Source organism: Macrobrachium rosenbergii, chromosome 11 (assembly GCF_040412425.1).
Source record: "Macrobrachium rosenbergii isolate ZJJX-2024 chromosome 11, ASM4041242v1, whole genome shotgun sequence".
NCBI classification, from domain to species: Eukaryota; Metazoa; Arthropoda; class Malacostraca; order Decapoda; family Palaemonidae; genus Macrobrachium; species Macrobrachium rosenbergii.
In genome coordinates, this window is record NC_089751.1 from 14,377,980 (window position 1) to 14,390,951 (window position 12,972).

General features: G+C 43.1%; 2 protein-coding genes, 1 non-coding gene and 1 pseudogene across 3 annotated transcripts in view; 1 reads left to right on the plus strand and 3 right to left on the minus strand.

Moving 5' to 3' along the window:
• The window catches only part of LOC136843175 (uncharacterized), a 141,753-nt gene that overhangs the window by 75,358 nt on the left and 53,423 nt on the right, over positions 1–12,972 (plus strand). The gene's annotated exons all lie outside the window — the stretch shown is intronic.
• Positions 1–12,972, minus strand: part of LOC136843176 (myotrophin-like) — a 31,739-nt gene that overhangs the window by 16,435 nt on the left and 2,332 nt on the right. The window contains exons 2-3 of the mRNA XM_067111247.1: positions 6,180–6,293; positions 4,679–4,762 (exon numbers count right to left, since the gene is read on the minus strand). Coding sequence (XP_066967348.1) covers positions 4,679–4,762; positions 6,180–6,293 — 198 coding nt within the window. The remainder of the gene's footprint in view (positions 1–4,678; positions 4,763–6,179; positions 6,294–12,972) is intronic.
• On the minus strand, positions 458–574 carry LOC136843596 (5S ribosomal RNA; annotated as a pseudogene).
• Positions 2,064–2,167, minus strand: LOC136843594 (U6 spliceosomal RNA). The gene has a single exon (XR_010854601.1). It is a non-coding gene; the product is annotated as a U6 spliceosomal RNA (small nuclear RNA).

Below are 12,972 nucleotides of genomic sequence, written 5' to 3' on the forward strand. Positions count from 1 at the left end.
TTCAAGTCTTCCTTGCTTTGTCAGTTCTCCAACAAAAAGAACTGAAGAGGCCTGAGATGCAGACTCCCCAGAAAACAAACTTCTCCAGCGAGGAAAAGGTCCCCAGCAGACTCATTCCTTCCTTCACCTAGCATGTTTCCTTTTCCAAGAAGGCCAAAACTTTTTCGTACATAGAAGTTGCCGTTCTTGCGACGGAGACGCTATAAAAGCCGCTGAATAGATCTGAATTCCCAGACACAATGGACAGTGAGGGGATCAGCTGCGACTTCTCCACAGACCAGAAGTCCCAGGGACTTCACGAGTTGCAGAGTCAACTGAAGGTCCTCCAGATACCTTCTCTTCGACGGCGCTCGAATCAACCAGTCGTCCAAGTAGAGTGAGATCCTGACGTGCGACAGATGCAACTGCATTGCAACGTTTTTCATGAGACGTGTAAACACCCTCGAGCAAAATGTGACGCCAACAGCATCTGGAGTTCCCAGGCGGTCAACCATCCAAGTACTGACCAGACCCAACGTTGCTTAACCGCTGATCGGACGAGAAGCGGCGTTTTCAACGTGGTATGGCCGTTGTGCAGAGTCCAAAGCAGAGAGCCCTGAACTGGTACGCCTAGTCCCCAAGACAACCTGAGATACTTCACCGAACGTGGATGAATTGGGGCGTGAAGATAAGTATCTTGGAGATCCAAAGATACCATCAATCCCGGGATGAAGGGCTCCTAGTATTGACTGCGAGGTCTCCATCTTGAACTTTTCCTTCCGGACCAAGTTGTTCGACCTGTTGACGTCCAAGACGGGTCTCCAGCCTACTGAAAGTTTCGGGACTAGAAACAATCTGTAGTAAAATCCCGGGAACACCGAGTCAATATCTGTTCCACTGCTCTCCGCTCGAACATCTGTTGAGCAGGTCAAACAATTTTCTGTTTGACAGGAAGGCAGTTGGGAAACAAAAACAAAAGAGGAGACAGGAAGGGAATCAAGTAACCTCTCTCTAACAGTAGGAGGGACCAAACGTCTGCCCTCACTCTTTCCAGGCTTGTGCAAAATGAAGCCTGGTTGCAAAGGGAGTCTGGAGATGAAGGGAGTCACTTGCTACCTCTCTTGGAAGTGACATTCCTTCGGGAAAAAAACTCTTTCTCGTGGTGCGGGTCTCATGTTGCTTCCCATGGAAGCCCCTTTGTTATGCAAACATTTAGCTTTCGTTTACTTTTTGTATCTGAGATCGGTGCAAGCGTTATGAAGGAGATGCAGTTTGAATGTCGATAACTTTAGTTTTGAGAAAAACGATATTTTTTGCTTCTCTGTGTATTTATTTGCTTGCCGTTACACAGTTTGATGTTTTTATGACATAATGAAAAGCCAAAAAATAGACCTGCAAAGTAATATAACTTCGCTAAATGAAGCTAAATGAAGCGAGTGCCAAAACACGGCTGAGGTTGGCCAGCGACGTTCTACTTAGTCAAGCTCTGAGCTGCTACTGACTGACTGCCACTGACTGCCCTGCGGCATTCCTGTCTTTAAGCTGATGCGTACTATGTCCACAGGGTTGCCATAGATCGCATTAGATATTATTTCATAGCTAAAAGGAAATTACCACCGATATACTGACAATATCATTACATTATATGAAAAATGTAATTTGACTATGATAGGTTACTGTTTTGTTTATAACTTCTAACTGTGGCGAACTTTTAAATAAAACTTTCTGAGAAGATAGTCAGGATATGTATGATGCCATATATAAAATATCCCAGAAAATTTATTTCCGATTTTTTCACAAACGCTCCCCTTAAGACAAAGACAACTGCGAGGGTGGAGAGAGAGGAGCCGACGGTTGAAAAGTCTCAGGAAACAGATCCCTAAGAAAAAAGCCAGAGTCTGATAATCAGAGGAAGAAGAAGACGAAAGAAGTTTCTCTTCATACAAAGGCTGTGACGAAAGAGGATGTTCTTCCGCAGCTGGTGGGTCTTGAGTGAGTGGTGAAAGTAGTTCCGATTCGCCCGATCGTGGCGGGAACTCCCGCGAACGAAGAAGTCGTCAACTAGAGTACGTATAGTAAACATAAAAAATGTGGAACGCTTCACGATTAGCGTGTCATCCTTGCGCAAGAGCCATGCTAATCTTCTCTGTATCGTTCCAATTAGTATATGTACTGCCGAAGCAAGTACTGGCTAAAATAAGAAGGACATCAAATGTTGAAGCGGGTAGTTGTGCGACATGATGAACAACTGGGCGGTGTCAACACAAGACTTGAAGCTATACGTGGCGAAAGCGGCGGGCGTCATGGCGTGACGCGAGAGGCTCCGTGGCAAGTACTAGAAGAGAGTCACAGCGTGGCGCGCGGCGGCGTCATGGCTGAAGCGCGCGCCGGCGCCAAGGTGAGGAGCGCGTGAAGCGTGAGAAGCGCACGAAGAGCAAGACGCGCTCCTGGCGCGAGACAAGAGAAAAGGCCAACACCTCAACTCGGGGGGGAAGACGAATAGGAAGCCACTAAACACTCTCTCTAGAAGACAGACGCTCTGTATCGTTCCCGAGCGGGGAGACGAAGGTGAAAGTCTGTACCTCTTAACAGGCAGATTCGAATCTTGAAAGGTTCATGAGAGCATCCAGCTGTTGTTGCAAACCCAACAAAATCTTACGCGTTGGAGAAGCCACTCTCTCGGGAGAAGGGCTGAACCTGAGAGAAGGAAAGGGACGAGAGACGTATACTTCCTTCCACAGGGGAAGAAGCTCTAGCCCTTGCCTTAGCGCGACAGGGGGGTCGAGTAGAGTGATCAAGCGAAAAACACTTTATTCTCTTCTGCAGAGGAATATCCACGCAACTTTCGGGGAAGAGTACAAACGTCTAGAGGAAGAGGGCGTGAAGCGTCCTCTCCTCTAAGCTTCTCTTAAGAGGGCGAGAGTCCAACCGAGCTCCAACCCCGTGGCGGGAGGACGTGTCGGAGGACGAGAAGCAATCCTTCAGGATGCGTGCCTGAGCACGATCCCTGGCAGCCTGGGTAGCGTCATCAGGACCTGCCGAAGGGACGCCAGATCGGTGGGAAGCCCCGTAACCCTCATGCGACTTTCGACATGCCCCCTCCCTGGTCCTGGGAGTTCGACAGAGGTCCAGGCCTAGAGGCATTATAGGGCCGATCTGACGCCCCCTCCACAACACTAGGGCACTAGCACTAACACTATGCGTTTGAATTGCATTCACTTTAGTTTCAAGAGCACGCATTGACTCCACACGAGCCAGGGAATTACCTTCTGCAGCAACAAACTACAGGGTTAGTAATAAATTACTACAGGGTTACTAGTAGGAGAAAACCCTGACTGTCCAACTAAGGATGCACTCTAGAGGAAGATTTCCTCAGCCTATCACGCTCCAATTTAAGCATATAGGCTTCATATTTCTTCCACTCACCCTCAGACAATCCCACACATTCATTACCGATTATCATAGAGCATTGAACACCCTTACATATCATACATAAAGAGTGAGGAACTATCAAAGTCTTGATAGCCTCACCTTACATTCACCCAAGCTACAGACTCGATAGCTAGAGGTAAGACATCTTAATTATAAGAAAAGTCAAAAGCAAAATCAAAAACGGTCCACAAAGAGCGTATGCCAAGTCACAGATCCAGTCGAATACCAAAAACAACCAAAATACTTAAGTGACAACAAATTTCCAAAATCCAAAAATATAGGAACTGACAACAGGTGTTGACAGTCCGGCGACAGAGAAAATCTGAATAGAAAATGGGAATGGTTCCTGATACCCGCCTCCCAGCGGCGGGAATGGGTACTAACCACCTGACCGGCCACTGCGTGTGCCGCAAAATTTGAAATTCTGTCGGACCTTCGGAGAATACAGCTATATATATATCTGGCAGGTAAGTCTCATGAACAAATTACTATTTACATGCATAATTCTTGTGGTAATTTCAATGCTTTTCAACCATATTCAACTACAGCATTTAACAGTTGATCCTGGCTTGTCCTTTATTTATTGCAAGTTCACCATTGCTTTTTATGGCTGTTCTGAGGTTTAACATTCCCTTCATTCTTCCAGTTTCACTTTTGTCCAAGTTGGTTGCTCAGTATAAAATTAGCAAACATAAGCACATGCAGCACAGACATACTTTTTTATTTGTTATTCCTACCTGTATTGTTGCTTCATTACTGAGTTTAACAGGTAAAAAGACCCTCCTTAAAACTTAAGATGAAATAACACTACATAACAGAAGAAGAAAGAGACAGTTTCCCATGATTGCTACATAAGCTATATTACTGTATCTTGGGACTTTGTTGCTTAACACATTTATTATTTACTGGGATACCAGACTCCTAGACTGTCTGTTAAGCTGAGGTGCATGTGTCCAGCTTGTAGTACAAAAAACAATTATTCATAAGCACTAACTATATTTGTATAAAATACTGTAAAGCAACACTGAAAACGAATTCATATTTCACTCATACAAATCGTCTTATACAGCTATATAGACCGAATAACCCAAAGTGAAAGAAGTAATGTAACTACAATGCACAACACCTACCTAAAGATTGCCTTCCCAATACTGTACAAAAGTTTATATTACTAGCAATAGAAATGAAAGTAATCTTTACACACACATTATGCATACTCTTCGTATAGGTATACACACTCAAAGATACAGAATAACAATGTACTTACGGCTTCTAATAAAATCTTAACACACTGGGTATGTCCTTCCCAAATAGCTGCTAGTAATGCACTTATACCATGTTTATCTGTAGACTGAAAAAGAAAAGAAAAACATGAGCAAAAAATATAGTGTTATATTACAAAGATTAACAAACATATATATTTTACTACTGTATAATACACTTTTTGCCCTTGGAGACAGTGGTTCCAGGTGTTAGCATTCTGGTTCTCACTCAATCTTGAGAGATTATGCTGCCTGGGGCCTTTTCCTCATTGGTTGTGACCAACTAGTCAATTACATACTTTGGGACCCATTTCATTACTTTTTTCAAAAGGCATTTTAAGTTTTAAAAATAAAAGTTCCTGAGATGTTATGCTTGCTTACAGTCCAAACACAAAACTTCTCTCTCTCTCTCTCTCTCTCTATTATTAAACAATATATTCTCGATTTACTGAACTGATTCAGCCAAAGGATCATTCACTACAGTGATATTTTATCTATTTTAATTTCTGGTGCCTTACTGTACACCATTTAACTAAGGTAAAGATAAATTTTCATTGTAACCTGAAGTTTAACAATTTTACTTTAGTTTCCACTATTTGACAATCTTCTGAAGAATGAACATGCAGATGTCTTTCCTTTTTTTTATGGATGAATTTGTAATCCAAGTACTGTATTGTATTTAATAGTCCGTTTGATTAAAAAATGGTAAAATTATGAAATTTCTCATAAGGTATATTGATAGAAATAAAAAATAAGTACTGTAATTCGAAGATGAACAGGCAGTTACCTAGCCTCAACTAGTTTATGGTTACTAATTTTTCCCAATAAGAACTGAACAATTTTATGCAATATAATCATATTTAAAATGATTCTGAGACTAGAACAACTTCAAAAACATAATGATCACTACTGTCAGGAGCAATTATGTCAAATTCTAGTTTTAACCAGTACTTTTAAGGGCTACTTGTGGGTCTAGCATTTCCGCAAGTCAAGTGGGTCTAGCATTTCCGCAAGTCAGGCACCCAGTCAGCTCTGCTGATTTTGGACTACTGGACACACAAATGCACACATATATATACAGTATCTACACAAGTGCAGGTGTCATAGTAACACATGCTGTGGCATTGACATTATAATGATAAAACAACAAAATCATGACTAAAAAAGACATCAACTAGTGCAACTGAAAACCTAGTGTGGGACCTTTAAATGCAGTGACTGCAGTCTTTAAATGCTGTATCCTATTTTGGAGGTAACTAAACAAAAGAAAAGAAATTGTTAACATTTAATTATTTAACTGACCAGAAATGCATTAATAAAGGTAATCATGAGGTAAATGATATAAGGAAATGATGAAACAATAGTGAGAAGAATGTCAGTGACAATAAAGAGGGACTCTCCTTCTATGTACAGTGTTAAGTAGTCTGGTGGTTGCCATTAAAATGAATGATGAAATCTATTTTTACAAAAAATTACTGTAACAAGAACATGAGAATCAGTACTTACATCAACATTTGCACCTTTTTCTAATAAATATCTAATTACATCGGACTGGCCATAATCTGAAGCTAAACACAGAGGAGGACGACCTTCTATAGCAGTGTTAACATCCGTTCCTTGCTGTGAAAAAAAAAAAAAATTATACAACTTGCACAACTCAATTTGTAGTGTTGTGTTTAATCTTAACGTGCTTTGTCAACAGAGTACTTTCTGAGAATATCTCATAGTGTAAGGAGAAAAGCAGTATTTTGTAATAAGCAACAGTTTGGAACAATGAGCCAAAATTTGAAATCATAAAATTTCTAGCATACTGTAATCATGATAATTTTGAAAGTTGTATTTACCTGATTATTTTGAAAATACTAGAAACCTTTAAGTAATTTCAATGTTTTAAATGTCACAAAACTTTGTTCTGCTAATGCAAATATTATTATTAGGCAGTTGTTTACCAAGACTGATAGTTTAATACGTTGAATACTACCTACAAAGTGGCTTGCAAAGGGCAACATAGGCAAAATTATATGTCCTTTAAGGCCTGTCCACACTAGGAAACATTGTTTGGAAACAAAGTTTGCAAACTGTTTGAAAACAGTTTCTTGAAAACTGTTTGTAAACAGTTTGGAAACCGTTTCCAAACAGCTTGGAAACTGTTTGCAAACAATGTTTCCTGTCCAGACCTCAGTTGTCGTCAGATGCCTGCTGGTGCAGTAGCCTCTCTATTTTACTTGGCAGTTTTAATGCACTCAGGGAGGTAAGAGAAAGAAAAAGAGATGGGTGATGAAGTTTTTAGGAAAAGGAGCGTGTCATGCTGACTTGTTTCTGGAGTGTATGTATATGTACATAGACTTATGTATAAGAATGAATGTTTAAGTGTATATACGTAATTATATATACACGTATACACACACACACACATATATATATATATATATGTACATTATACATGTGTATATATACATATACACACAGAAACACTAAATGTTTTCCATTCTGGATGGGAAACAAATATACGGTAAAAAGTGTTTCTAAACTGTTTCCATAACAGTTTCCAAACTGTTTGCAAACTTTTTTTCCAAACAATTTCCAAACTGTTTGCAAACTGTCTGCAAACAGTTTGCAAACTTTGTTTCCAAACAATATTTCCTAGTGTGGACAGGCCTTTAGCATGACATTACATTATTTTCATTCTCATACATTCCCCTCATTCTTTTTCCACTTAGCTGTCCAACTTCTCCAACACTTTACTTTGAAAACAAACTGTGTTAGCAAGTAGCAGGTTAAAATCAGCTAAAATAAGAAAAATTCCACTGAATTATATTGCTAAATCATAACCAATGGCCAGTGTCAATCAAGCTTGCTCTTCTACGGTGTTCTGCTTTCAAGTAGGTTTATTCATGGCTCACTTAGTCTAAATAAACTTGCTGTGGGGCTAACTTCTTTGATTATTATTATCCCAGCCTGATCTCATGCAACTAAATACTGATTTTTTTTAATATTTATATCTACCTGTTATATTTGATTTTGAAAATTTAAGCTGTCAAGCACAATACTGGAGCACTTTCAGCTGTCCATCGCTTAAGGCAGCCAGTACTGTAATAGCTAAAAGGCTGGATAGCAAGTTGGAAGTAAGGAAGCAGGAATGTCAGGAAAGGAAAAGGCTACAAAGTTGGTGAAGCTAGGGGTTGAAGAGATGCTACAAACACCTTTAGTAATGCCAACAGGGGACCATATGAGGTGCACTGATGGCACTACCAACTTGAGGGGTCTACCTTATATAACTCCCCTATAACCACTCTCCCCTAAATTTTGCCCAATCCAGTTCTTTTCTTTTACTTTGACTTTTTGTCTTGAATTCTGTTCCTCTCCTACTATTAGGAGCATCTCCTTACTGCATTACTCATTTCTCCCACTTGACTTTCATCATCCATTTCCATCCCTAATTACTGATGATGGACAAAATGACATGCAACATCAGCTCTTCACATATTTCTTCCTTAGTTTCACATCTAGCATGCTTGCTACAATTTTTCTTTCCTCTTGACTGAAAACCTTCCCCTGGGAGAAAGTCCTTGAGATGCCCCGACTCAGACATCAATCAATTTACCACCACATTATAAAGCCTCCTTGAACTGCAATTCCTTTTCCTGAATTTCCCTTGCTCTTTTTTATAATTGTATTAACATATATATAAAATTTTTAAAAAATCAATTTTCCCATATGGATACCCATTACTTTAAATTAACCAAATCAGCAGCAGCAGCAATCTTCAATCATATCTGAGAGGAGTCCTCCTTTCCACCGATCTGAAAAATGGTCTACAAAGTTTAAACCAGCTGCAACTGAAAGTTGTTGGGAGGTGGGCAAGTATTTTTGTATAGTATGGTACTGCATGTGGAAAACTTTATTCTGTTAAGAAAGAAATCATATATTTCAATACAAACCCATTAGTCTTTATGTTATCCTGGGTAGATACATAGATGCAATGGACTCATTCCCACAAAATCATCAGTAGCCTTGGAATCTCTAAAGGCACTCTGCTGATGAACACTGCTGGGTGAAGGATGGTGGGTGCAACAAGATTACTGAGGCTTGCAAGGATTCATGACGTGGACTGGGTCTTGTTAGTAAAACCATGGAGTATACTCCAACATTTGTGTATGAACAACCAGCAAAGGATGACAATGTTTCCCACTTCTACGAAGTCAAGGAATCTTTTAAGAGGGTAATAAATCCGACACCCCAATCCCAAATTTTCAGACTGACAAAACTTAACATGTTGCCACCATAGGATCAAGTGAATGAGTCTGTAATTTATAACTTGTGTTAAGTCTTCAAAATGACATTTCTATAATGAAATAAAGTTTTATATATACTTACCAAGTAACTACATAGCTATTACATTTCATTTATCGGCAGCTTAAATTTGAACATTCACGGTAGCGTTCCAATATTTTGTTGTAGGTAACTTGCCCAACCCACTTTCGGGGAAGGATAGTACATGGTTTATGCCCTATGCCCATGAAAGGGGAGGAGGGAGGGCTATGATCATGTAGTTACTTGGTAAGTATATATAAAACTTTATATTATAAAAATGTCACTTTTATATAAGTAACTTACCAAGTAACTACATAGCTGAATCCCACATTGACAGGAGGTGGGAAGCATGGGCATGTACTACTTCAAAAAACACTCATGAATGGAGATGAATTTTTAAAATAGTAAATAGTTAACATTAAGAATGTTAGTTGTGACCTAACTGATGAGAGAGCTCCAGCAGGAAAATGCTGCCTCTGATGCAGCTCATCTCGACTGTAGCGGTGTGGCAGTGAAGCCAGAGGCGCCTCTACATTAGTGGGGCTTTGCAGCCAAGGAGTACTCCAATGGCTGCCAAAGCATACAAAATACCAAAGCCCTTGCTCCGGGTGCAGTACCAACCAAAACCATAAAACACAAGTTACACATACACCATAAAACAGATCAGATACCATAAACCATTCATAGCACGACACAATGAATGATGGGGGCTCCAGGTACTCAGTACCCCCAACTTCCAGAACCTCAACAACAAATTCAAGGCGAGTAGATAGAGGAGTGTAAGGTTACCCCCTAACCTTCCTCCCCCAATACCATGCCAGCCACAGATAATGGGCCAAGGGTACTGCAGTTCTCGTAAACAGTTTCAATGCTACGTAGATAAAAATTTGCAAACACTGATTTGCACCTCCAGGAAGTGGATTGTAAAATACAAGATAGGGATAAATTTCTCTTGAAAGAAATCGAAGTCGCTACTGCCCTAATTTTGTGGGCTTTAACCTTGCAAATTGGCAAGTCTTCTTCTTGAATCTTAATGTGCGACTCAGAAATCACGTCTCGCAAGAAGAATGCCAATGCGTTTTTGGACAAAGGACGTGTTGGATCCTTAACTGAACACCAAAGGTTAGAGGACCTAAGAACGCTGCTTTCATCTCCAGGACGTTGATGTGAAGGTGCTTGTCGTGATGGTCCCACACACCTGAAGTCAGCAACTCCTCCAGGTGTGCACCCCAGCCCTCCCTCGATGCGTCTGAGAAGAGCAGCATGTCTGGAGGGCGAGAGGACCGAGGTGTCCCTATGCAGAGGTTCCTGTCGTCCATCCACCAGTTGAGATCGTTCCTCACCTCCTGAGAGATGGGAACGAGAACCGACTGGGGCTCCTGAGACTGATCCCAGAAGTCCCTCAGTCTCCACTGGAGAGACCGAAGGTGGAGCCGACCGTGTGGAACGAGCTTCTCCAATGGCAACAGGTGACCGATCACGACTTGCCACTGTTGAGCTGGCTGGTCCTGTTTCGCTAGGAACTGCCTTGCCACCTTCCTGAACGTGCTGATCTGAGCCTGTGAAGGAAAGACTCTGCTTGCTGCTGTATCGATCAGCATGCCCAGATACTGAGTCCTCTGTTTGGGGATGAGATCCGACTTCCGGAATTTGATCACGACACCTAGTTCGCGACACAACCTGAGGAAGTGATCTCTGTCCTGTAGCAACTGCAAGCGGGAGCTTGCCAGGATCAACCAATCGTCGAGATACCTCAGCAGACGTATCCCGTGCAAATGGGCCCAAACTGAAACCAGGGTGAACACTCGTGAACACCTGCGGAGCGGTCAACAGCCCGAAACACAGTGCCTTGAATTGGTAGACCACTCTGTTGAGGACAAAGCTAAGGTACCGACGAGATGATGGATGGACCAGTACCTGGAAGTATGCGTCCATCAAGTCGATCGTCAGCATGAAGTCGCCCTCCCTGATGGCTGACAGTACTGTTCGCACCGTCTCCATCTTGAACCGTGTCTGGCGAACAAAACGATTCAGGGAAGAGAGGTCGATCACTGGCCTCCACCCGCCGGAAGCTTTCTCCACGAGAAAGATCCTGCTGTAGAAGCCTGGAGACCGTTCCTTGACAACTTCAATAGCTCCCTTGCTCAACATAGTTTCGACCTCCTGAAGTAGGGCCTGTTACTTCTGGGGGTCTTGAAGATAAGATGGGAACTGGACTGGTGTGTCGTTGAGGGGAGGCGGTGACTCGAAGGGTAGAAAATATCCCTCCATGAGGACATCCACTACCCAAGTCTCCGCTCTGTATCGCTGCCAAGTTGCCCAGTGGCTTGATAGGCACCCCCCCACCGACGGCAGCATCTGAGGGGGCTCGCTGTCCCTAGTGAGCTCCTCCCCTCTTCTTCTTCGCATTACCTTTCCTCTTGGGGGGAACAGGCTGGCAAAAGGGACCCTGCGGTTCCTTCTGCAGAGGCGAAGAAGAAGAGGTCTGGACTTTCCCCCGAGAGCCTGCCGAAGCACCAGACTTCTTCGGGGCTGGGGTGCTAGCCTCGCTCACGGTCCGGGCCGCAGGATGAGAAGGCTGAGCGACGCCTTTCGTCGCTGCCTGGTAGACAAGACGGTCGCGCTCGTCGGCCTTCCTCTTGTCCACCGCAGCATCCACCTCTCCCCTGGGGAAGAGGGCGGTGGCGTCCAGAATGGGTCCATTGCACAGGGAGACTGCAGCTTCGGCGCCCACTGATCTGTAGATCTGGGACAACACCGCATCCCTTCTCTTCAGTACCAGGTTTGCCCAGAGGTTTGCCGTCTGATGGGTTATAAAGGAAATGGCTTTCCCACCAGACTGGCAAAGACTCCTGAAGGTCGGGTCTTCGCTCTGAGCAGCAGACAAAGACGCGATTCTCGACAACGTGAAGGCCCAGTTGTCGAGCCAGGAGATTGCTTGGAGGGCAGACATAGCCGTACCCTCCAAGGCGTTCGGCTCAGCTTATGAGAGGCGCAGGCTCCCGTTAGCTGAGCTGAAGTGGCCCCAGGAGCTAGACGAGTTAACCCGGTTCCACGACCTTCTGCTGCAGTTCTCCCTCTGAAGGCACGTAGTATCTCTTCTGCTGGAAGGCCTTCGGGGGGCTCAAATACGATTGTGAAGGATTAGCAACCATCGGTGCCGAAGGAGTCGAAGACAGCCCTTCCGACGCCTTAGTCTCCTTACGTTTGTATCTAGGCCTCCGAGAATACCTATCCCACTGCTCAAGGAACCAAAGCCTACATTCATCGCAAGGTTCATCAACATTACAATCAGGGGTTCCTTGTTACCTTTCCTACATTTTAAGCAAAGGGAGTGAAGGTCCGAATCCGCACTACAGCGGAAAGCGCCACATTTCTCATCCTTACCAGGACATACCCGGCGCACAGGCTTATCCAAATCATGGGTTTGTAATAGATTGTCCATAATTACAAACACACACAGTTAGCCTGTACTGAAGTAACAAGCCAAAAGAAAAACAGGAACAAACACACCGTGAAAAAGTTGAAGCTTTAGCATCCAGGAAGGTCCGAGCAGAGAGCAGGAAAACACGTCCGCATCAGACGAGGCCGGAAAGTAAAGTGAATGCGTGACACCAGGAGGTTGGTACCGTGGGTTCCCCACTGTTACCAACCAACTACCCGGCCGGAAGTAATACCACCACAATGCCTTGTTAAGTCTTTAGCGGCCACTTCAGCTTAGCCGAAGTAATCCCCATATAAGTAAAGGACCAAGGGTTTGTATTTGTGTAGGAACAACTGACAATTATGAATTGTGTTGCTTCTGTTGCTAGGAACTGCATACAGTATCTACAGTGCTACATCCAAACCTACCCTTCCTTAACCTAACCTAACATAGGCCTAAGGCTTCTTACACACTACAAGCGAATCGAAGCGATGCGACGATGAGCGATATTAATGTTTTTAGATATTCCTATGCAGAAACGCTTTGGTCTTCACACACGAA